This window comes from Polyodon spathula, chromosome 35, assembly GCF_017654505.1.
Source record: "Polyodon spathula isolate WHYD16114869_AA chromosome 35, ASM1765450v1, whole genome shotgun sequence".
Taxonomy (NCBI): Eukaryota; Metazoa; Chordata; class Actinopteri; order Acipenseriformes; family Polyodontidae; genus Polyodon; species Polyodon spathula.
Window position 1 is genome coordinate 2,514,380 of NC_054568.1, and position 25,000 is coordinate 2,539,379.

The 25,000-nt window shown below is 41.6% G+C and overlaps 3 protein-coding genes across 6 annotated transcripts in view; 2 read left to right on the top strand and 1 right to left on the bottom strand.

Moving 5' to 3' along the window:
- Positions 1-9,321, bottom strand: part of LOC121303749 (symplekin-like) — a 12,188-nt gene extending 2,867 nt beyond the window's left edge. Inside the window, exons 1-12 of the mRNA XM_041234525.1 lie at positions 9,213-9,321; positions 7,901-8,042; positions 6,984-7,049; positions 6,290-6,343; positions 5,863-5,936; positions 5,094-5,220; positions 4,515-4,764; positions 3,735-3,905; positions 2,780-3,019; positions 1,926-2,080; positions 900-1,050; positions 232-439 (exon numbers count right to left, since the gene is read on the bottom strand). Coding sequence (XP_041090459.1) covers positions 232-439; positions 900-1,050; positions 1,926-2,080; positions 2,780-3,019; positions 3,735-3,905; positions 4,515-4,764; positions 5,094-5,220; positions 5,863-5,936; positions 6,290-6,343; positions 6,984-7,049; positions 7,901-8,014 — 1,610 coding nt within the window. The 5' untranslated portion in view covers positions 8,015-8,042; positions 9,213-9,321. The remainder of the gene's footprint in view (positions 1-231; positions 440-899; positions 1,051-1,925; positions 2,081-2,779; positions 3,020-3,734; positions 3,906-4,514; positions 4,765-5,093; positions 5,221-5,862; positions 5,937-6,289; positions 6,344-6,983; positions 7,050-7,900; positions 8,043-9,212) is intronic.
- Positions 9,322-10,278: 957 nt separating this feature from the next.
- On the top strand, positions 10,279-12,363 carry LOC121303750 (homeobox protein MSH-B-like). Its single transcript, XM_041234526.1, has 3 exons — positions 10,279-10,690; positions 11,217-11,380; positions 12,178-12,363. Exons 1-3 carry the CDS (start codon positions 10,312-10,314, stop codon positions 12,361-12,363), a joined length of 729 nt encoding a protein of 242 aa, XP_041090460.1. The 5' UTR covers positions 10,279-10,311.
- A 4,052-nt stretch (positions 12,364-16,415) lies between these two features.
- On the top strand, positions 16,416-24,997 carry LOC121303856. 4 transcript variants are annotated; one of them, XR_005947879.1, is made up of 6 exons: positions 16,416-17,492; positions 17,874-17,990; positions 18,297-18,653; positions 18,922-19,002; positions 22,776-23,959; positions 24,921-24,997. XR_005947879.1 is itself a non-coding variant. In XM_041234685.1 (5 exons), the coding sequence occupies exons 1-5, from the start codon at positions 16,784-16,786 to the stop codon at positions 23,789-23,791; spliced, it is 2,280 nt and encodes a 759-aa protein (XP_041090619.1). In that variant the 5' UTR covers positions 16,416-16,783; the 3' UTR covers positions 23,792-24,994. The 4 variants fall into 4 exon arrangements, 3 of the variants coding, with proteins under 3 accessions (XP_041090619.1, XP_041090620.1, XP_041090621.1); XM_041234685.1 differs by having other exon boundaries at positions 22,776-24,994; XM_041234686.1 differs by lacking the exons at positions 22,776-23,959; positions 24,921-24,997 and adding an exon at positions 20,145-21,280.
- Positions 24,998-25,000: the final 3 nt, after the last annotated feature.

Consider the following 25,000-nt stretch of genomic DNA (forward strand, 5'->3'; position numbering starts at 1 on the left):
AGGGGTGACAGAGAACAGATTTATGTGTGGTGACGATACTCAGCGGGACGTGGCTAATCGATTTAACAGAGAACATGCTAATTGGCATTGTATATTGTATTGTCAATAATGCCTGTATATAAAGAAATTGCAATCCCAACTCCAGTTTCTTGGCAATTCAATTTTGAAAAACTGCACTGTGCAAACGAAACAGAAATGCTGCACTGGGAATGGTGGCCCTGTCTGGCATACTTGGTCTGGGCGGTGGGTAAGATGGGTTCCGGGCGGCGCTTGGCGAGAGGCTGCTCTTCCTCCTCTGGCTTCCCGGAGTAGGCTCCCAGCACGGAGATGGCCTGGCCCATGGACAGCGCTGACACACGCCTCTTGATCAGCACGCTCTCAGGCTTCAGCTCCACCTCCTCCTTGGGCGCTTCCTTAGCCAGCTTCATCTGCTCCACCCCTGACAAACACAGGGAGAACCACACAGGTCAATGCACGCCGGGGAATAAACACACTTCAGGAGGAAGCTTTCTATCATGCAACTTCCGACAGACATTTATAAAACAAATCTCTAGCTATGAAACAAATACACCCCTAAACTAATTTGAAAATATTTCCCGTGACCGTCTTATGTCTCCATGGCAGAATGAAACTGAACTGTTACTGTTTTTTTTCTACAGAGCAACAGTGTTTTGTTTTTACAGCACACAAAGGGTTAAAATCAAGAGACAAGGTAAACTGTAAACTGCTGTTTTAAAGAGCGGGGAGAGAGGGGTGTGCGACAGTGGCAGCTGATGCGGACATGAGAATGTTCCTGTCGGCTCCAAAAAAAATTACAACTACAAGAAAATCTTTGGGTCCCGGCCATATCCTTTGCCGCCCAGCTATTCTGCAGCCCTGGAAGACTTGTACATGCTTACCTGGCCCGATGCCAGCAGAGGTCATCTGCGTGGCCATGAGACGGCCAAGATGTTTGATCTGCGAGTCGGTGCCTGCAGACTCCACTGGGGTGTAGGTGGCTTGGAAAGAGGCAGGCATCGTGTCAGGGAGATACACCATGCTGATCAACACCTACAACACAGCAGAGAGAAATCTGAAACCGGCATCACTGGCCCAAACACATTTCAAAGTTTGTTGGGCAAGAACAACCCTTAGGTTTTCTGTTTAGTCTATTTTCAAATGTTTTTTTTTTTTTTAATACATACATAAAATAGGTAACAGAAGTTTTTGTAACAAAAATACATCACACAGATATAAACAGCAAGTTCTGTAGACTACTCAATCCATCCCAATATAATCTATATACTTAATTCCCCACAAAAAAAATATATATATACACTTCACAAACCAGTAGATAGCTATACAGAAGAAATGTATTGAAACCAAACATGTATCAATTTCTGTTAATTTGCTTTATTGTTAAATATCTTTAAATATAACCACATAGCACTCCTTAATACAATTGGTTTTAATTAACTTATCAATTTGGCTTTTGTAAATGTTATTTTGGAGAGCAGTTTAATGCACTCATGGTATATTTTAACAGTTAAAGCAATGTGGTGCTTTGTTGTACAGTTTATTACATTTCACTTAAGTTACCCCCTTTGGCACTATTTTATTTTTCAAAATGAACGGTATGTAAAGTACTATTTCTGTATAATACCACAAATGGGGCACAAACAGGTCCTTCCCTTGCTAATATTTCAGCTACTTTATTCAACCAGTATCTTAGGAAGATTGGTGATCCAGTGGTTAAAGGAAAGAGCTTGACACCAGGAGGTCCCCGGTTCGAATCGCCGCTCAGCCACCGACTCGCTGTGTGTGACTCTTGGAATCAATCCGTGCTCTCTTTGCAAGTCTCTTTGGATAAATGAGTAACAATGTGTACCTGTAAATGTGATTCCCTGCAGCTCTGACACACCGATGGTTCTAGCTGCTTCACTCACCAGGTTGGCCACGTTCTCTGGGTTGAGCAGAGGCAGCAGGAACTCCGCTGTGATATCGATGGCAGACTGGGTGCCCTGAGCTGAGGAAGGCTTCGGTAACGAGACTGGAGCCTGATCCAGGTCTTTATCTTCATCATCCTCTGCCAGAGGGGGCTCTGAGAAGGGGGGGAGGGGGGTATGATTCAGTTTGTTTGACTGTTTTTAAAACTAAAATGAACTGAAATAAACACTGCAATAACTTTGTCAGTCTTCTTGCCTGATTTTTAACTGTGGATTTCTGATAGTCATTCAACTAGCGGTGACAATCCAGCAATTGCAGCTTCAGGAAATACTTGCAATTCTGATTAAATAAACTCAATTTCATTGTAAAGCCTATTGACTTTGCTTAAATACCCACAATGCCAAGGCTGTCAAGTTGAAAATGTCTAAATGTTTAGATGCTGTCTGTTTTTCCTTTTTAATTTTGAACAGGGTATTGTTCTGCCAAAACAGCATTTAAATCAGGTGCAAACAACGTTTACTTTTATCAGCTGCTTTTTTTATAATACACTTTCATGACAAAGCAGAAGCTGGGAGTCGCTCTTGAATTCTGGTCCATTCTCAGTGGGAATTCATCGCTGAGCTGGGCTTTTACTTTCTAAGTTTTATCAGTTTCTTGTTTGATCACTAGGAAAGTCTATTATATATTTCTTATGACTAACTATTTATACAAGTACAAACGACTCTGTTCCTAAATTTCCAGGTTTCTTTTTACAGTTTACTACTTGTGGTTTACAAATTTACAAAAACAGGTACAAATTGTCAGCCTTGCACCCCGCTATTTCGGGCACCGATGCATTTCGAGTACACCCCACCTGTCTTGATCTTCTTGAGGCCTGGCTCGGCCTCATCGCGCTGCCGCTTGAGCACGTCCTTGAGGTTGGGCATGTTGCGGGCGATCTCCTGCTGCTGCGTGCCCAGGTCCAGGAGCAGCGTGGTGATCTGCCCGTGGAACTCGAAGGAGGACGCGTGCTTCAGGACGCTCAGCAGATGCAGCTTCAGGTTCTTTCGCACGCTGCTCACCTGGGACTTGGCCAGAGTCGGGGGCAGGTTTGCTGAGAGAAGGGAGAAGACTTTACTACACCGTAAAGATCTATGGAAGCATTTTGTTAGCTACAACCACTTCAGCTACCAAAATGAGGAATATTAACAAGATAACAAGCCAGGAGAACCGTGTTAAACTGTTACGAAATATTAGTGTTGCACCTTCATCGTTTCCAGTTTCAAGTGTGCATTTGGCTGACCAGTTAGTTCCTAAGTGTGGGCTTCTCGTGCCTATTAACCAGGCTGTTCCGACAAACACTGCAGTATCACTACTGCAGTGTACAAGCAGCTTTTTAAATCCATCCATACTTTGAATAACTACAATCAAGCACTGTGGTGTATTATGAAGGCACAAGACACAATGTTTGTCTACTTCACAGGATCTTAGAGTCTTAGTTCACCCTTAAAGCTTTATTTTAATAAAGTCATCTCACTATGTGTAAAACGACCACTTTAAAGTCTTTTTATATAGGTTACTTAACGGAATACAGAATGTAATTGCTGATCATGGCATCCAATGTCTGTGTTCAGCCTGCCACATATTTAATCAGGGCTGATGTAAAGTCTCATGAGCTGACGATCTTATCTGTACTAGAAAGCAGTGCAAATTTTAAAACAGTTGTATGCCCTGCTGTGCAAAAAACTTGGGAACCGCAGTCTGTTGCAATTAGCTGTATGTTCTGTGGACACAAGAGCTTTTAAGGGCTGCGTTTCCTGCAAGCTTACCGTGCAGCGTTTCGTAGGCCTGGATGACCTCCGACATGAACATGGGCCGTTGCCTAGCGATGGTTGCCAAGGAGCCCAGCGCAGCGGTCAGGTTGATGCTGGAGATGGCCGGGTGGACCATGAACTTGAGGAGCTGCTCCAGGGCCATCGTCCCCTCCTGTTTCAGTGAGTCTGCATTGCAAATCAGCACCAGGGAACAAGCTCAGCGCATTGCTAATGTTATCAGGGTTAGACAGTCGCACTAATCTGGGATTTCAAAACTCCTCTTGCCTATGTACATTATTAAAATGACAAGGTGCCAGCAATCAGGACCCTCTGAATGACCCTGAATCTGTACGGATGCTCCTGGTTTTACTATAAAAAGACAATCTACGTTGACATAGAAAGGCAGTAAAGAAATTCCAGGCTTGAACAGCCAGATACAGAGAAAAAGCCAAGGCTTTGTCCTGGACATTAACATCTATTGCTAGAAAACTCCCAGCTATTTTTATTTAACAGAATTATTCAAATTCTTGCTTTTTTTGGATCTCCCAGCCCCCGCCGTTATTTTTGCAATATTGCCTGCAAAATGAAACCAGCATAAGGAGACTGATGAAGAGCTGTAACCGTTAATCAAACACTTTGATTTCTGTGGAAGAGTCAGGACAAAGACACAGGTTTGCCTAGCTTCTCTCCATGAGGGACCCGACTTCAACCTCTGGAAAGGGAAATCAGCCCTAAACAGGCACATGTTGCTCCTGGCGTATTAAACGTGCATGCCAGGGTAGCTGCAGCACTCACTGTGTCGAATGTAGCAGTGGTCCTTGGGTATGCGCTCCAGGCTGATGTCATTCTCCTGCTTCTTGGGCACCTCGGAGTCTGAGGTGCGCGGCGACAGGGCGATGATCAGGCTCTCCACAAACTTGATGGCGTGCGTGCGAATCCCGTCGTTTTCCGAGTCCAGCATCAAGATGATTTCATCCTTCATGGTCGTCACCATCTCCCAGCAAGCCTCTTGTATGTCGCTAATCCCCTTCAACCTCACCATCCACTAAGGGAACAGACATCAGGGTGTCGTTACAGTGACAGTTACAGTTACAGTGTCAGGTATTATTGTTAATTAATGTGCAACAAGGACAATTTTCATTATTTTCAGTGTGTCCTCCTGTGGCTCTCGAAGGGTCCTCCCTTTGCCTGGGTCTTGGACTTTGGTGTTTATAACCCATGCCCAGAACCATGGACCTTTATCTTCTACTTGCCGAGTCATTTTTAGGTGGCAACAGTATTTCAATGCATTGTCAATAATAGTGAGCACCACAGATTTCAGTCCACATTGCTCTTACCATATGAAAAGAGAATACTGTGACTTTGCTCTCCTACCTGCAGTGCAACCTTGTACAGGTGAGTCATTGTGAGAATCACTTTCTTCACCACGTTCACACTTTCATCTTTCAGCAACATGTTCAGATTGGCAATCAGCTTCAGCAGCAGCTCGTTGTCTCGTTTACTGTCATTAAAACACAACAAAAACTTTACACCTTTTTTATTACATGTATTGTTTGCACAAGTAAAACTAGAAAAGTGTTGCACAGAGGCAGACAGACTTCATATACCCAGATACAGTGGTAGCCATGGTCAGCAATAAAAAAAAAGTTTTGCGAACTGACTGACATAAGGGTAAAGTGCTCCGATTGGCCCCTTTTCTCTCAATACTTGCTTGTAAATTTGTTTAATTTGGGTTATACACACAGTTCCTTTCGTTCCTCTTGTCTGGGTATTATACAGCCTGCTCTATAGATTTTATACAAGTCTGTAGGTCCTCCCGTTTCAACGAGGATCAACAATCAATTGATGTTAGGGCCAAACCATGTGCAGTTTAGCTGTGCTCTGACAAAACGCATGACTGTTTAAAGCTTAATCTTTAAAGCCACAGCACTCCCTGCTGTTTTGTTAATGCATTTTCTGCTCTCTTTTGCCACCTGGTGGCAGGACTAATGACATGCCGCTGACGCAAAGCTGGTCAGAAAGAACAGAAAGACATCTTTACATTCTCGTACTGCAAGAGTCTTACACCTGGCTGAGGCTACCACTGTAGTAATACTATCTTTAACACAGTGTGACATGAGGGGTATTAAAGACAGACACATACCAGGCTTCCTCAATGAATCCGATGACAAACTTGCGAACTTCCATGGACTTATCAGTCTGGAAAGCAATGATTTCCTGAAGGAAGAAACAGGAACCATAAATAAATAGTTCTCCAACCAAGGGGATAACTGACCACATAAAAAGAACAACAGTTGTACACTGACTGAACTCATTTAGAAAACTCTCAAAGGGGACTCGGCACAGAAAGTACATCGATACTCTATGGAGAAGCGTCATCAAAAGAACGACCACACTTTTAATCACCTTGGATAAGGAAATGTTTTAATCATGTACACATGCGAGCCTCCTTATCCCCAGCACATTATATTATAGCACGGACATGAATCAAATTGTAACGTGGGCATGATGAAACGTGGCGATTGTCATTCATCTCTCACACTTGGTGTGGAAGGGTCAGCTTTACTTACATCTAAGAAGTTGTCTAGGAGTGATGGGTCCTTGTTTATAATCAACTCCTGAACCTGTTTCAATAAAATAAAAACATTTCCTTCTTTAGAGACATATTCACTTCATTTATATCACAAAGCAAACTCAGGGCATGACTATACAACACCCACAATGCATTGCTGCTATTTGATTAGCTTTTGCATAGCCTGGAACTTTATTAATAGAATCTAGAAGTGTTCTAGTACCCCCAGCAGTGCTCACAGGAAACACTTTGCTGCATCCTGTGTTGATCACATTGCAGCAATACCGCTGATAACTAAACTAGGGAAACTTTTTTTTCAACTTTTGCTCGGGAACATTCGAGGAGAAAGAAAATTTGTCTACTAAACATTGCAGTGTATCCACATCACGCTCCCTCCTGCAACAAAGCCAGTGCTCGGATTAAAATGCGCACTGTACTTTGGGAACAGAAAACCAGCATTGTTGCAGGAGGGAGCGTGATCTGGATACACTGTGATCCTTTGACGAGAAACTAAATGTTGAATTATTCAGCTGTAACACTGTTTTTTTTAAAAAATATGTTCAACATGGAACACACATGATAAAGCAAAGGTAATGAGTTTGTGTAAACACAGCAGGGGGTTATGTAACTGTTTAACAGTAGCATTAATAAATGAAGAAAAAAAATAACTATGGTTGCTGTTTTCTACTAACCTGTTTGAGGATCGTGAGTTTGCTTTCGCTGGTTATCAGAGCAGCCTGGTTTAACAAATCCACAACCTGCAGAGGAATATTGAGCCTTTTCACTTGTGGCATGGTTTATTTCAGTACAGTAAGACGATGCCCGGGAGCTACAACAATGATGAACAACATCTAGGAAGGAATAATCCTCCAGAAGACTAAAATGTAACATCATTACATGAACACAAGCATGAATGAAAACATCTATTAGGCTATATACAAAACAGACCAGACTAACTAAGATCTGAAGGAATCGTTACATTTCAACACGCCTGCAGAAACGGCAAAACAATCTTACTTTATAAATGCTTACACGAATGCAAAGAACGTCTCTCCTTTAAAAATATGGTTTCAGAGTCTTTGGATCAATAAATATTGTAAGCTGAAAGTCACTCCATATGTTCAAAAAATCATGGGATGAAATTCTCAAAATCCAGCGGCACAGCTTTTTAAAAAAGGTCTTTGTTAAAAATCGAACATATTTATAATATTGTGTTACAATACCCAATACAATTTTGTGTAATTAAGCATTGCTTCGTGGCGCTTAAACGTCTTATGTCTTTCAAAGCTTGGCTGCACTCAGACCTTGTACAATAGAAGTGACATTATCAAGTTTATAATGTGTAGGGCAGTATTTGAAAAATCTGGCTATCCCATCACAATTGTAACTGATACAGCAAAGCTTTCAGGTCTTTTTAATTGATCTAAACAGTGTCAGATAAACAAAAACACCCTCACTATTATGATCGTATTATTTACTTACATTTAAAGACATACATGCTTTTACAGATGATTTTTAAATGATTTAAAACATTTATACAAATAACTACGGACTGAGGTGGAATGCTGATGACAGTCAGCCTGAGGTTTAAGGGGACAGCTTCTCCTACCTTCTCGCTTGTTGTCATGTCGATAGCGGTGGTCTCCTCCTCCGTGAAGAACTGAGAGGCCAGGCTTGTCCTGAAGCTGCTGCCCCCTCCGGGCTCACTACCCCCTGCAGACATGTCTCAGCTCAGCAAGGGTTCCACTGAGCTGCAGAGTACAGGCAGATCGTGTGAGACTAACACCTTACACCAAAGAAACAACAGCAAGAGAGCACGAACCGCGATTAAGACGCTCTGCGCACGTCTAGGGTTCAGGGATGGGAAGCACTCAGACACCTCTATACATACACAGATCTGAATGCACAGTAAATGCTTAAATTGATGTAGCTGATGAATTGAAGGCAACTAACGAATGTATATGCCAAGTTTCATCTGAATTTAATTTGGTTCTCTGGTTGTTAAAATGTAGGCGTGTCATACAGCCGTATCACAATATACACTGCGTAAGACTCCCATTGCATAGCAGCTTAACCCATTCCTGGTTTTACTATCCGTTTAATAAGACACACCTGAGCTTGTTACCTACACTCTGGCTGATCAAGCTGGCAGTAAAAACTAGAATGGGTGAAACTGCTACGCGATAGGAGTCTTTCTGCCATCCCTGTTTCACTCAGGACACTTTGCAATGTAATTTTAAACAACAAAAAAAAATCGGGCTATAAAATTTGGTAGTTGGATACGACAAGATGCTAAGACCGATGAAAGGCGTCAAAAGCCATCAACTTATTGTAACAACCAATTGTAAGAAGGAAGGCTATACAGTTAAGAACAACTTTAAAAATGCTAAATAAAGCATTCTCAGGGTGGCCACACTTTTGACAACCGTCATCAGCAGCATGGCAAAGCGTCTTTCTGACTCTAACCAGACGCAATTCTGTGCTTCAGTTTAATACAAGCGCAAGATTACTACTGATTAGCCAAGCATACTGTCACTTAGGGTGCAACTAAACCATAACAATTGTTTTATATTTACTTAATTAAAAATAAATTCAACATGTATATTTTTCTACGCTGCATTATTATTATTATTATTATTATTATTATTATTATTATTACTATCCTGTGATGTAAGAATGTCTACACGGATAATAACATTTGAAAAACGGAGGACTAAAAACAGAGACATTCAGAAACACACAATTACTTTTAAACGTTTACAAACACAAATGCATTTTTAATAAAGGCCTGGTTTTGTTTTTGCCGGTGTACTGTCGCACTTCGCTGCCTAATGCTGTTACACACAACGAGCATCAGCAATTTACATCGTCTCAGCTCAAAACCACACAGGCTTTAATGCAGCAAAAGGTCGGCAGCTCACCTTCACTCAGACCGAGTTTAAGCAGCAACAATGCACCTATTGCTTCTTTTTGTATTAGTTTCTTCTGGAGATTACAATTCATTCATGTGAAACCGCCATGATGGCCCAAAACCACTCACCGCATGCGCAGTACACCGGGGCAAAGGCTCATGGGGCATGTAGTTTTGTAAGGCTGGAAAGTTCCATGGCTTGTGTTATTTGTTGCCCGGTTTTGCTCAATACAAGCAGCTTCAAATTGTATTTTATTTTATTTATATGCAACATCTGCCAAAGTGCTCTCATATTATAAGCGCTAAGTAAACAAAAGGAAACTGGGAACAAAGTTGAAGGTCACTAGATGGCACTGGTTCTTACTTGCAGGCCATTTTTGACTGATCTGTTACATTTTTCTACGGCAGGCAAAGGAGAACTCCTGAACTCAGATGAAAGCGCCTTACAGTAGTTGTAGCTGACAGCAAGCGCACAATGTGTGTATCAGTGCCCTGGAAGCAGCTTGTTACTGACGCTTCCATCCAAGCTTCTCCGGACTGAACCGTCGGCCCACATGTCGATTAGAGCAAATGTCTCTACAGCCCTGCTGCAATCTGGCTCACGCTGTGTCTCAATCAACACAAATATGGTGAAAAAGAAATGTTCCTTGCTGAAGTGAAAACTTCACTTAGGCTGTTTGTTATTGCGTCGGCTCACGGACAGCCGTCATGCATTTTGTCTCAATCAACCCGGGTCAAAGAGTGTCGACCCACAACCTGAGGTGGGTCACTGGGACCCAGGTAGGGGTGCCAGTGTCAAATGAGCTTAAGAAAGGCCTGTGAACAGAGATGCAACCCTAGTGTAGTACCAGCTAGCAGGTTTTAAAATGAAAATCTGTGCTTATACTTATAATATAATGATATTATTTCATTCTGTTCCGATGAGGTATGTCTCCCAGGTAACAGTATCAAATTAACTGCATTCTCACCTGATTGGTACAAATGTAATCCTACTTCAGCCTGACTTAATCCCCCACCCGCCCTTGAGCATTTAAAATTAGATCCTGTCTCTCTTCACATCAGTAGGTACAATCCCCTCTGAATTTTCTCTTTTCAAACTCTGTTCCCAAATGGACATCATGAGCGTCGTGTGCACCCCTCGTTCCCCGTGCCCTCTGATCGCTCTTCCCCAAGTCTATCACCTGTTTTCCCTGGAATATGGGACTCACGCTGTAGCACCCCTGCCTTTGATAAATCTCGGACTTAACCCTTTCACTCCTGCTCTGCCCCAGGAAAAGAAAACTTGTGGATTGCAGGATTTTAGCATTAGGTCCATACTATCCCAGGAATTCTGCAGAGATGGTCAGGGAGCAAGAATGGAACGTGGGTATCAGGCTTCCCTGGACAATCCCTGGAGAAGACAGAAGGGATCACCACAGGAGGATCCCAGAGGAGAACATCAGTATTCCTGGATCCACTGCACCCGATTCCAGCCTCCAAGAATACCAAGTAGGAACATTGTATACAGCCACCTTACCCAATTACTCTATTGTAAAACTATTTTTCTGACATGTGTTGAAACATTTGTGTATGGAACAAAAACATTTTCTGTAAAACTGAGCTGTATTAAATTGACTAATTTTAATGTTAGTCATACTTGCATTTCATGAGCACAATAAGTTATTCCACATACAATAAACCTAGTGTTTGTATATAACGCTTCATCTAATAAACAGAATCCACTGTAAAACCATTACCTTGATTAACACATCAAAAGTTTACTTATATTTAACTTAACAGTGCTGCCCTCCGCTCAGACAAGAGAGACTTAGTTTTATGTATTTTTAGGTTTGTAACTTTAACAAGTAATGTTCTGTGTTTGAAAAAATGGAGTCGGTTACTGTTCGGAGTAAAGTTTTGAAAGCCAGCACCATGCTCCTGGATTTGAACTGGGGAATAGATGATATATTCTGACGTTCACAGTTGCTCAGAAGATGTCCTGCTGTTTTAACCATAACAATGTTGTAATCTCCAGAGCTGAAGCGCGCTGTGGGGTCCCGCAGGGCATCCAGGAGCCCCCGTGTCCCCTTCACCCCCCCTCAGCTCACCCTGCTGGAGAGGAGCTTCACTCGAACCCGCTACCTGAGCTCCTGCCAGGTCCGGGACGTTTCCTCTGCGCTCGGCCTGACTGAGAACAGGGTGAGGCACGCTTTCCACTTTCAGGCATGCTATGTAGCGGACAGTGTTGTGTGAGAGATAAGATGAGGTTAAAAGCTCTTTAACTACGAATGCCCGGGCTCTTTTGCATAGAGGTTAAGACTCTCACTTGTGCTGTGCTGTGTCTTCCTCGAATCTGAAAATGTGTAACAAATAAATAAATAAATAAATAGGACCACCTGCCACATGTAGCACATGCTTTTGAAACCAAGATATAAGCAAGGGACCTGAGAGGTGTAAAGTTAGCAACAAATTCTCCACCATTCTCTGGCAGCTGCCTTCAGTGTAATTTTAATCATTACAAATCAAGTTTAACTGGGCTTTACTTACGCACATACACACAGATATGGAGAAACATGGGTTCTGTTTGATCTGACTCTGAACAAATAAAACATCAGAAGCTACGTTCTGTTACACTTTCATTTAATAATCATTATTACTTTGAGTTTTTATAGAAAGGGCCCTGATGATTTGATAAAATATCATCGAATCTATCAGTTTGTAACAATAGCATTTTTCAGATGATATCAGTTGTAACCCTAACTAAAAAACAAATCCATCTGAGGTCAAAATTAGGGTTCTGTTAACCCTACAACCAGACCCCCAAGAGGGTTAAAGTCAATAGATAAGTATTTGTGTTCGATAGCCTGTATTTCCCATCCTTATTCACAAAAGTATTGGTTTTGAATGTTGCTTTTGAAATCACGTCCATGTTCATAGTTTTACGATAATGTATTCGATTTCAAAAATACCAAACCATTTGATACTCTCTCTTGCAGGTGAAGATCTGGTTTCAGAATCGAAGAGCGAGAGAGAGGAGGGACTACCAGCGTAAGCAAGGCAGTGAGGCACCAGCTGCAGCCAATGAGAAGTCAACCCCTGTGGGGCAGGAGCAGCAGCAGACAGTGGGAGATCACACTCTGGGTTCCAACAGCAGCTCAGAGACCGGGTCTTGTTCACAATAGAAACCCACTAACAGTAGAAGGAAGACCAGTGAAGCCTTGAGGAACTAGGGAGAAAGTGTGAACAGTGGTGATCGCCCCAAATGGTATCGAGAACCCCATGTACAATGGCATTGAAGCTAGCACAAGTTATAGCATGTTACTGATGGCTCTGGTTTTGAATTTACAGGCGTGCTTTTTAAAGTGTACAAAAATGCAGTGCAAAATATTAACATAACTAGTAATGCATTTTTTTAATTGAAATTACTAAAGGTTATATCAGCTTCCACAGAAGAATATAAGAATATCTCTGAATTATTTCAGACATTCCAATGGATGTTTTTCAAGGGCATCCCACACCTTTACAAGTTATGCTATTTAATAAGTTATATATATATATATCTATATATATATATATCTATATAATATATATATATATTATATATATATTTTAAAATTTTGTAAGAAGCTTTACGTGATGTGGGATTCATTCCTATATACCAAAACTGTATGTGCAATGAAACATTATTTAGTGTTTGTAACTAATACGAATCATCAAAGGTTGTCTTGTTATTTTAGACCCACTTGGCTGATTACATTAAACTTTTTCTGCAACTAAAAGACTTTGATTAAATATCATTATACTGTGCAGTGGTGGAAACACTATACAATGTAAAAAGTCTGAAATGTGGACTACTCATTTGCTTCTGTCGTTCGCTTCATAGATGCCGATTGCCTATTGTAATAAAACATGCTTTTGTATTACTTTGCTTCTGGTTTATTTCTAAAGAATATTAGAAGGGCGTTTCATAAATACTGTGCACTCTTTGCACAAGGTTACAAATTAAAATCAAATTGAAATGTTAATGACAATATGTGGACTCCAGTCTTGTGTCAGACAAAATAATTAAAAAAATCGTACCTTTATCTATTAGCTACATAGGTCTCAAAGTCTGTTATACCCATACTTCACAGCAGCAGCGTCTTCTGATTCAAAGCAAGTTACTGGAGGGCAGCATGTCAGTCAATAAGGGAAGCTGTTGGATAATGACAGGACACTGATGGTGTGTTGAAAACTTCACCCTAGATGAAAAATGACCAAGCAAGTGCAAAGCTACAGTAAAGTTTGCCAAAGATTTATCTAACCTAATACCACATGGCATGTTTTAAAATACAAACACATGCTTCCTATACATTTGAGAGCTATTAATGAATGGAATTGGACCACCGATTAAGACTGAGGCAATCATTTTTCTCTGTGTCATTGTTACCATGCACCTAGCTTACTACAGCTGCCGTGCTTCTTTCTTTGCTGGTTACTGTTGCACGTAATTGCAGGTTTTAACGCTGCCCTTCACTTTTCAATCACCGGGATTGCTTTTGACTTCTTCAGCCTGGTAGAGGATCAACGTGGAAACCCGAGCTGTTGTCTCCTCTAGAGCCGAAACAGAAAAGCAAATTCATTTAACCAATTATCTGATTGAGCAACTGACAAAGCCAAAATAACAGCATTCAATAAACTCCTTCCATGCACTCTGACGGTTCCTCCTGAATGAAACTGCCTTCCTTCCATTGTCTCATGTAGAATGCAGAAAGGATCAAACACAGATCTCGCTACTCAGGTCACAAAGCAATGAGTCATAAAAACTGAAGGAACTCTGTTTAGCCTGGGGCAGAGACAGGCTGGGAGAGACTTGATTGAAAAGTTTTACAAATCTTTAAAAGAGGTTGACAAAGTTAGCCACAAGCGCAGCACAGAAACCAGGACCACAGGACGCAGCTGGAAATAGAGTAAAGATGGACAGAGTATATGAGACCCTTTTCTTTACAGAGAGAGCGGTGACAGTGAGGTACAGGTTACCTAGCAGTGTTGTTGATGCTGAATCATTAGAACCCTTTAAGACATGACTTGACAAAGAGATCAATCATTGACTGGAAAAGCATCTTTTTCTTCTGTTTTTTATGTTCTTAAGACAGAAAGCACAAGGCAATCCTTGTATGCACGTTAACATATAGGTATCCTTTTACAAGGGAACACTGCATACTGTGAAATCACTTCTTATTGAACAGGTTTATATAATAGGGCTGCAATCTGTCAAAAAAAAAAACAAAAAAAAAACAGTAACATATATCTTTGCTTGTTACATTCTATCCTGGGTTAGCCTTCTGTACTGTGTCCATTTGTAGAAAGATTTGAATCTCTTGTTCTGCCTTCATGTGTGGCACCCAACTACACTTAATGCCCACCACACTTGATGAGGAAATACAGGCAAGCACAGGTCAGGGGTTTAAAATTACACAGCTAAACCTAATTTTGGTCAGTTTAGCTTGTGATTTTGTCTCTTTATCTTCCTCCCCGAGTGAGTGGGTTTCGTTTGTGCAAGTAAATAGATAATTTAATAGAAAATGACAGCTGAATTAATCAGTGGATGTACAGGCTGCTGGAACCTGATCCAGCCTCTGTTGTTTTACTAATCTCCAATCTCTTCATTTACTTAAAAACAGGTTGGCTTTGGGAGTAAAGAGAAACCTAATACTAAAACCCAGATTCTCAATTCTTTTTTGGAAGTACAACATTGCCAAAGGATTTGTTTTAAGACCATTAAAGGAACGCCACTTTTTCGTTTTTTTTTTTTCTTTTTTTAACTTCGTTACATTTTTACAAAACCAGAAAGTATAATTAATCATAAGCTAAAAAAAAGGACCTTTCCATTGGAAAAATCACCTATAATATATTATAGAGACGGTCCACTAATAATTGTAAAGGATTCAAGTCTGATTTCAGTCCTATTGCAACAGTGTTGTGTGATTCAGTGTTGTTACGGGTCCTGCCCCCTGTTGGTGACGTGAGGTTATAACGCTCTCTTTTGCTTAACGGTTAAGATGCTCCCTTGCGATTAGCGCCGAGTCTCCTCTCTGTCACACTAGCACCTCTGTATTCATCACAGTTTGTTTTTGGCTAATTCAATTTAAACATAATTAAGGGGAGACCCATCAATGCACCCTCAGTTCCCAGTAGCTGTTTGATCTCAGAAGTCGAGCCTTAAAGGATGCCAATGATTCAGAATCAAAATTAAGTAACCCATTCCATACCCTTGTTGGAAATTAGCTTAATTTGATATATTTGTATAATGTGTGTGCATTACTAGTGTAACGCCCCTTTCACACTGGCAGTCCTACCCAGGTCCCGAACCGGGTTCTGGCTACCCGGGTCACAATCCCGCATAGTGTGAAACCACGTAGCTGGGTCGTACAAGGGTTGAGGTGGGTGGCTAGGACACGCTTTGACCCGGACTGAGCGAGAGAAAACGCATGACAGCCGTCCGTGAGCCGACGAAATAACAAACAGCCACGCCTGCGTGAAGGTTGCATTTTTGTCTATTCTGTTTAGCCATATGATTGAGACGTGGATCGCAGCAGGGATGAAAAAACATTTGCACTAATCAACATGTGGGCTGACGGTTCAGTCCGGAGAAGCTTGGATGGAAGCGTCAATAAGAAGCTCCTTCCAGGGCACTGATACACGCATTGTGTGCTTGCGTCTGTCACCCAGGCCAACCCTGCTTTATCAAAATGAGAAATCACACAGCCAACCAGCGTGACACCGGGTAGGGATCCAGGCAGAGCATGCCAGTGTGACAGGGGCTTCAGACCCTTGTTAGGGTGTGGTTCTGTGTGCTGAAAGAATGTGTTTCCAGTCCCTCAAGGTAACCACACACAAAAAGCTGCATCCCAACAAACCTACATAGGAGAGAACCGAAGAGCATTTCAGGGCTTTCTTGTGAAATGCTACTGGATATTAACACTACCTGTCTGAAAGGCAAGAAAGAAGAAATATTCTCGATTTTGATGTTGTTGGCTTGCGCGACATCCTAAATGCACGAACCCAAGAACTAAACCCTGTATCTTAAGACATTACCCTTTCAATAAATAAATAAATAAATAAATAAAATTGAAAAAAAAAATCATGCAATATTATCAATTAGAAGCTGTATTGTCATTACTGGTAGAGTCTCCTGATAGATGCTACCTGGAGGGTTCCGGTAGATGGCGCTAGATTAAAGCTCGAAGGTGTCGTTGTCTACGCAAGGAAAGGAGGCTGTGTTGTTATGGCGACTCGGATTTAACGCAGTTTCTGAAGCGGCTCGGGTGCACTTACAGCAATCGGGTTATTTAATATTACCGATTCCTGGAAGTAAACTAATATTCGTGTCAGATTTCTGTGTTGACTGAAAAGGGCGATAAAAGAAAGTAGTTTTTTTGGGGGTTGGGGGTGGGGGGTCACGGCACCGACACTTTGTTTACGGTCGCAGCAGGCCTATACCATCGGCATGATGTGAATCGCTATTGTCACAGATTTCGATCATTCCCATATTGTCACCTATATATATATATACATATATATATATATATATACATACACGGTGTGAAGTAGTTTGTGAAAATGAGTACAAAGCGTGCCTCGGAGTCGCAATTTAACAGCGAGACCCAGAGTAAGAAAAGACATAAAGCCAGTTTAGGGGCAGAGGAGGGTGGTTTTCCAGATATAATAATAGACTCTGGTGATGATGATGACGGTGGACAGGTCGACTTCTGCACGTCCTTTTCCAGCAAAGAAGATCTTGCGCGCACCTTTGAACACGCAGTTAAAGTAGCGGTGAAATCAGTCATGTCCGAAATGACCAAGCTGGTGGAGAGCAAGTACCTTTTTTTTCAAGTCAGATTGGACGGGAAAGAAAAAGACATCGAAAGCCTGAAACTGCGAATGGAAAAAGCCGAGGGTGAACTGAAAACGATGCGCGAATGTATGAGCGCTGATAAGGACGCGTCAAGCCGGGCTATTGCTGTAAACCCCAGCCGACTGTCTGGAAAAGGAAACGCGAACACGCTGGAAACTCCTGCTTCAGCTCTCAGTAGAAAACTAAAGGACCCCGCCTCGGTGAACAGACCCCCTCCATTTCAGAAACAGTACTCCGGGCATGATGTGAGTGCAGTGGCTGCTCCTGGCCAGAATAAAGTGCAAAGCGCTCAGGTTTTAATTCAGCCGGACAAAGCGGCAGCAAACCCGAATTTATTCACCAGAGTCCGGGACTGTGTGCAGATTGCGAACTTCAGGATAAGACACGAAGCGGGGGGCGAAGGAACATTTAAAGGTAAAAAGTATAATCACTTCCCACGGTAATAATTCGTTAACATTAGTATATTTACCCCAACAACTGAAAAAAAAAAAACCCAAAACAGCCGTCCATAAGGCTTTACAGCACCTTAAGTGGTGGCAATAAACGGGTTTAAATGTAGAGCATTAGGGTTGAAGTTGGACAAGTTTGTCAGTTTAAATATGCACCCAGCTTGTTTTGCAACAAATAGTCACTTAAACTTTTGTAAACCCCCCCCCCAAACTAAATACTGTACTGTAGTTTATTATGTATAGTATGAGTTTCCCATGAGAACAGCATTTGGAATTGCATAACATATTGTATGTGATGTGCAGATGTAATGCAAACGTGTAGCAGGCTTTTAAATCTTCATTACAGGTGCTGGAGTGAAAACAGCTGAGCTGGATCACCTGAAAGATGATGCTACAGTGGAAAATCTTCACATTAAACATAACTGTGCTGACATTACAAAGAAGGTTTCAGAACAGACTCTAGGTAAAAATACACTTGTAAAAAAAAATATATATATATATCTTCCTATCACTGTAGCCAGGAGGGTAGAGCGATTGGATGATTTGAGGTTATGAACTCTCAACCCTCTGCCCTGTCTGTCTTAACCCTGATTTCTGTGCTGTGCTTAGCTTTATTGAAGATTAACTTTATCAACTCCTTTTAAGATTTTGAAGACTCCAATCTAGCCCCTACTTCTTAATGTTCTTGTCTAGAGAGTTACCTCAGCCTTCTAGTTTCCTCACACTTCATAGTTCATACATGTTGAAAAAAATCTTGGTATACTTACAGATTCTCGAAAAAGAAAGACCTTTGTAGATCCAGTGGAATCCACGCATTGTGTTGAGATTCCAAAGGAGGTTACAAAGCAGGCCTGGACTTCAGTTACAGAGGCAGACCCTCAGCAGGGATCAAGCCAATACAGAGAGAGAGCCCCTGAAGCACATTCTGCCTGTGTTAAAGGAGAGCCAGCTGGACTACAGACCGTCCACATTAAGGAAGAGCCAGCTGGACTAGAGACTATCCAAATTAAAGAGGAAGTCCCTGAATTTGAACCTGTTAACATAAAAGAGGAGGCGACTGAACTGGACTCTCTTCATATCATTGAGGTCCCGGAAGATAATGAAAGTGACCCAGTTAGACCATATGGTAAGTAAATATGTAACTGGCCAGAGAATTATAGAATGGCCTTAATAGCGGCAAGCACGTTGTTCGACCCTCAGGATGTGGGTCGACACACTTTGACCCGGGTCGAGCGAGACAAAGTGCATGGTGGCAGTTCGGAAGCCGACGAAGTAACGAACAGCCAGGTATCAAGGTGAAATTCTCTTCACACTGAATGCTGTGCTACTTTTGCTGCAACTTTTCCATAATGAAGCCAACAAACTTCTAACTTCTAGATTTGTTTCCCTTACAGAAGACCAAAGACAAGTTGAAGATGATAGGACGGACAAAGCCACACAAAAACAGACTAAATGGGCCATTAAAATCTTCAAAGGTAAGGGGAGACGAGTGTACTGTGCCACGTACTTTGGCCGTTACACTGGTGGGTGTCCACGTGAGATGCTGTAAAGATGAAATAAGAAAACGGCCCTTATTGTATATCTGTAAGCCATTAGCACCCAGGGTCATTGTTGAACATCCTTACTAAGTCTTGAGAAGTGATTCTTTTCTTTTTGATGGTGAATTTCCCTTTTAAGTAGTGTATACATTGCCACAACAAAATAATTCAGTATCACTATATTAATTGAGGTTAAGGAGTGTGTTTATAAGCATGGAAGTTTTAACAGCGGTTCTGTATTATTTAGTGTAATATACTTTGATGCATTGTAATTTTTAGCTTTAAAATGGTTTTAAGCAAATCTCTCCAACAAACTGTGGATAATCACGGCAGTTTCACATCACTTGGTCAGCTGTAGCCTCTTGGCAGTCAGGTTGGTCGGCACAAAACCCAGGTGCCATACAGATCATTGACAAACAGGCTAGATCTCAGTTCAGGGCCAGGCACGTTCAGCAGTACCCGTGCTTCTAAAACAGCCTATAAAATACTAAATCCACATATTATGTCAATGTAATTTAACTTTATTTGGGATGTCTGTGACCCTGAGCAAGTCACTTAACCTCCTTGTGTTCAGATGAGACTTAAAAACCGAGGTCCTGTTGTAAGTGACTGCAGTAGCAGTTGTGATACATAGTTCACCCCTAGTATCTTTGGCTAAAAGCATCTGCCAAATGACTCATTTAATGGTCAAGTCATTTATTATTATGGCATAAATATATGTGCTGTAGTATAGCCTACTATATTTGCACTTGGTAAATGCAGTAGTAAAGGTTACAAACAGGACAAGTGAATGTAGAATTGATATCAGCCTCTCAGCAGAATGAATAGCATGTCTGCATAATAGATTATATTTAAATACTGTTTCTTGAAAGAAAGAATTCTAAACAGAATTGCAAATATTAACAGCATACATAACTTTTTGCATTGCTAATCATGGTATAAGTTAATAGATTTGCAACTGTTTATTAAACTGTAATAAAATCACAAATACATAGTAAAAAAAAAAGTTAGTATAAACACCTTACACAAATCAAAGAAAAGACTTTTTTTTTTTTTTGTTTGTTTTTTATATTTTACAGATTGGTTGGCTTCTCAAAACATCAGCACACAATTTGAAACCTTTACACCGACTGAATTGAATAAGCATCTTTACAGTTTCTACCCGTCTGTCAGAAAGACTGACGGCAAAGAATATGGGAAATCAGCACTAATAGGCTTACGGGCTTCCATAAACAGATACCTGAGAGAGCTACCTTGCTCCAGTCTGTACTGTCTGATGACTGATAGGGAGTTCTCAGCAAGCAATCAGATGCTTGTAGGGCTGCTGAAACGGGAACATTTAGATGTAGTAAATCACCGGCAAGCACTCGAGAAGGAGGACTTTGAAAAAATGATTAAATCCAAAACAATTGGCAGTCATCATCCACTGGCTCTCCAGAGACTGGTGTGGGTGTCTTTAGTGCTCCACTTCACCTTGAGAGGCGCCAAGACGCTACGCTCCATGACAAAGTCTACCTTCAAAGTCGTAGTAGATAACCAAAACCGAGAGTGTTTGGAATTGGCTGTCAGCCCAAAACCCACAGGGGCTGATCATAAAGAGCGTTCAGGATATCGAATATGCGGGCTGCCTGGGAATCCGATGTGTCCTGTAGCTGCTTTCAAATTATATGTTGAAAAACTGAGCCCTGAAAATGAATGCTTCTGGCAGCGTCCCAAACAGAAAGACTGGCACCCGTCACTCCTGGCTTGGTATGAAAGCCAACCTGTCGGGGTGAATAAACTTAAAATTATGATGCAGGAGATCAGCAGAGATGCTGGTTTATCCAGGCCCTATACCAACCATTGCCTACGAGCCACCCCTGCCCACCTTCTGAAACGGCACGCATTCAAAACGAACCAACCAACGCACCCGTGGCAGACACGACCGGCAACATTTCATTCAACTTGAACTTTGCCTTGAAACCGCTGCAGATACAGTCCTTTTGAAGCAGTCAGCAAGCCCAGGATCCTGTGGTGGAAGATTCTGCCCTGATGCAAGCAGCAGAAGAAACGGGAAAGGCTTCCCAAAGTCACACTAACTATAATAATTCAAAACTTGGCTGTGCCTGTGTATTTTTCAAAATAAAATGACAGTATTTTTAGCTAACTTATTTCAGTACAGTAAACAAAGTCATTGTTATCTATTTATCGAGTGCATAGTCTTTATTATTATTATTATTATTATTATTATTATTATTATTATTTGTTTATTTAACAAGCGCCTTTATCCAAGGCGACTTACAGTGGCTAGGGCGTGTGAACTGTGCATCAGCTGCAGAGTCACTTACAACAACGTCTCACCCAGAAGACAGAGCACAAGGAGGTTCGGTGACTTGCTCAGGGTCACACAGTTCGTGAGCTGGGATTTGAACCTCCTGGTTACAAGCCCATTTTTTTAACCACTGGACCACACAGCTTACCATCTGTAAGTAATGGCAATAACAATCTGAACGTTGCCAGTCCTGCAGCTTCTCCTTGGAATACAGCAATAGGGGGATATTCAATTGAATAGTATTCAGTAATGTTCAGACCATTACAGCTAAAATAAATATCTTCCCTGGCTCCGTTAACGCACCCACTGTCCAGAAAGAGGTGTGCAAATAACTTTAACAGCTACATGAGAAGTGCATTACGATATACACGTCTTTATAATTAAAACAAATAGAGATTGAGTGTACAGAGCCAGCGTCCTGCAGGCAATAGCATCATCTTACAGTCCTACACAGCCCAGTTAATAAACGGTACCATTTATTTATGCAGTCAGCTGCAGCAGTCCTGTAACACGAGGTTTATCTGTGCCCCAGTGGTCTCTGGTCAGCACACCACACCCTTGCCTTTGAGTAAGCTAGCAACAATCGCTAAGGAGTCACTTTGCTTGTGATCTTGTCTGCAAAAAATGACATCAGTGCAAGCGATATAAAACTGCCCTGATAATCGCGAGTTTGTTTGAATTTGCTGGGAAGACTTGCGTAACAACATTTTAATGATAAAGCTGCGTCAACAAGCCTGAAGCAATGCATCCAAGTAAAGCGAATATAACACAAAGCAAAGGTAATCGCCATGCCTGAATGCTCACATTAACTGGCTGAGTAGCTGTTGGTTAATTCAGTTAAAGTTCTATAATGCCAAACTTCAACTCTGCCCACTCCGTGGTCTGATAATGTTTTTTCAGCGGAAACAAATTCTTGCACTGCACATAACCTCCCGGGTTTGGTTCCTCTGGTAATTCATTAGGTGAAAATGCAGTTGTGAAGTTGCCTGTCTTTACTGGGGACTCCAGAGGGAGTGTCTTGTTGACTCTGTGGGTTAGTGGATCAAACCGATCAGGGTCTGTTTCTCCTCATTCTGTTACAGATTACCCGACTGGCCAAGCGCCTGATAAGCACAAGTGTAAACCTGCAGGGCTGGCCTTTGTCCTACCTTGGCCAGCAGCTCACTGACATACGTTCTCTAGTTCCTGGGTGTAAAGAGGCAATTGGCTTGGTCATGTGATCGCAGGACACCCAGTGAGGGAATGTAATTGAATATTGTAAATTGGGGAGTAAATTCGGGGTAAAATAATTGGGCACTCAAAAATAAATACATAAAAGTAGATAAAGAATTGATGTTGTTTCACACATATAACAAACAGCTGTAAAACGTGTTTTACATTTGTTTTAAATTTCTTTCAGAGTGGCTGGCCAATGACAAAAAACCTACCACATTTGAACACTTGCCAGACGAAGAAATAAATGACTTGCTCTACAGTTTTTATCCATCTGTCAAAAAACAAACCGGGGAACATTTTGGCAAATCCTCACTCACAGCACTGCGCCTGGGAATTAATCGGCATCTGCACGACCCCCCATACTCTAGGCAGCTGAGTCTCATGACTGATAGACCGTTTCTCACCTCAAACCAGAGGTTTCTGGGGCTCCTGAAACAGTTAGAAACGGAGAACAGAGGCATGTTAAGTCACCATGCCCCCCTTCAACCAGGAGATTTTAAAAAACTCTTGGAGACGGGAGTCCTGGGTGTGGACAATCCTCTCGCCCTGCAGCGCTATGTCTGGATGACACTGGCTTTGCACTTTGCTGTGCGTACAGCAGAACACCTCTACCGAATGACAAAAAACACCTTTGCAATATCTGTGGATAAAGCAGGGGTTCAATACTTGCATTTTTCCTGTAACCCCACGCAAACGAACAATGAAGCCAGGATGTATGCACAGCCCGGCAATCCGATGTGTCCCCTGAAAGCCTATCAATTATATACGTCCAAGTTACATCCAGCCAGAAATTCCTTGTGGCAAAAGTCTAACAAACCTAAGTACTGGGGGCTAGGATTAGACGTTTGGTATGAGAAAGCTAATCTGAGTCTCCCCAAGCTTGTCCGCATGATGACTGACATCAGCAGAGATGCCAAGCTGAACCGCATCTACACAAACCACTGTCTAAAGGAGACGGCTGCTGTTATTTTAAGTTCACATGGGGTGGACAGGCATCATATTATGAGAATAACAACGCATAAAAATGACTGTCGTGATGGTAGCTTTGCTGGGCCCGCTGACTGTAACACCAGACGCATCTTTAGCAGCATCCTGAGTTCCTTGTTTGACGTGTCTAATATAGGAAAACAGGACATTGCACCCAAACTGGCAGTGGCCCCAAACAATACAGCCACACGATTAGGCCAACAGGACCTATAATGGGACAAAACTATTCTTTTCCAGGGCCTGACCCTTTTTGTAACTTGGCCCTTCCTGTTGATGTAACATTATAACATGACTGAATCTGTTCATTCTTAAATTTGTGCTCATGTGGTCTTCTAAAATAACTGGGTCACTGGCACTACAAAACGTGACTGGAGAAAGCAGGTATCAAGCAAAGCGTTTTACAGGCGGGCGTTCATTTTAGAAGCAGGTCCACTTCATTCCTGCCTGTGTTGTGAGGATTTGCTAATGTAGTGCTCAGGCATTGTAGTTTAACACCCCTTTGGGTTCTGTATGACAACTACAATACCTTCAATTATACAAGAACCTGACGCTGGTAATAATGGCAGGATTCATATAGTTTATTCATTGATACTAGTATATGGGCAGTTGGAGGTTAGTATATAGAAACGACATAATGCTTTGTAACTCAATAGTATTATTACCTGGTAACATGCTACAGCAGTGCTACTATCCTGTCTATATCAGCTGTACTAACCTTAAAGAGAGGAATGGAAAAAACTAGAAGAATCAGTAACCCATTTATAGGGTGCAGTTTTACCCCAATGTTAGAGTCGTTCAACCCGCACAGTGCTTTATGTACTAAAATATGAAATAGGTGTTTTTAACATGGAAATAAATAATTGAACTGGGATGGTGTGTGGACAATGTTGATTTCTGTAATGAACGCTAGTTATTTTCATCCCAGCGTTTTAACTTTTTTTTTGGGGGGGGGGGGGGGAGATATGGGGAAAGGAATATATAAACAGAGATACAGGGAGTATTAATTCATCTCAAGTCTTTTAATGATTTAAATTATGATTCAAGCTATTACTTCAAATAATTCAAACAAGGGAAAGTCAAAGCATCACAGTGTATAGAGCAGAAAAAGGCCATTTTGACCCAGCTATGCTGGTCTGGTTTATCTCAAAATGCTGTCAAATTTAAATGCTCCCAGTGATTCAGCATCAATGTGACTACGTGTTTTTTTTCCTTAATAGTAAAAGGACAGGTTCAGTTCTAATTTAACATGCTAACGGTGGCTTTATTTTAACTGCTTAATTGAACTGTAGAGCCCTATAATCCTAACTCTGAGTGCTCTACATTTACTTTTCTCTTCAATCAGATTTTTGTCGACTCGCCTTGGACCGCAGCACAGCACATAGAAACCTCTGGATATCTGAAGCCGACTCGAAGGTGACCATG

What these genes read in the sequence shown, in the direction of transcription:
- LOC121303856 (XM_041234685.1), top strand. Translation starts at nt 16,784, where the DNA reads ATGAGTACAAAGCGTGCCTCGGAGTCGCAATTTAACAGCGAGACCCAG. An exon ending in GGGCGAAGGAACATTTAAAG is followed by an intron (nt 17,493 to 17,873) that starts GTAAAAAGTATA and finishes TCTTCATTACAG; the next exon opens with GTGCTGGAGTGAAAACAGCT. An exon ending in GGTTTCAGAACAGACTCTAG is followed by an intron (nt 17,991 to 18,296) that starts GTAAAAATACAC and finishes GTATACTTACAG; the next exon opens with ATTCTCGAAAAAGAAAGACC.
- LOC121303750 (XM_041234526.1), top strand. Translation starts at nt 10,312, where the DNA reads ATGGACATCATGAGCGTCGTGTGCACCCCTCGTTCCCCGTGCCCTCTG. An exon ending in CCAGCCTCCAAGAATACCAA is followed by an intron (nt 10,691 to 11,216) that starts GTAGGAACATTG and finishes TGTAATCTCCAG; the next exon opens with AGCTGAAGCGCGCTGTGGGG. An exon ending in TCGGCCTGACTGAGAACAGG is followed by an intron (nt 11,381 to 12,177) that starts GTGAGGCACGCT and finishes TCTCTCTTGCAG; the next exon opens with GTGAAGATCTGGTTTCAGAA.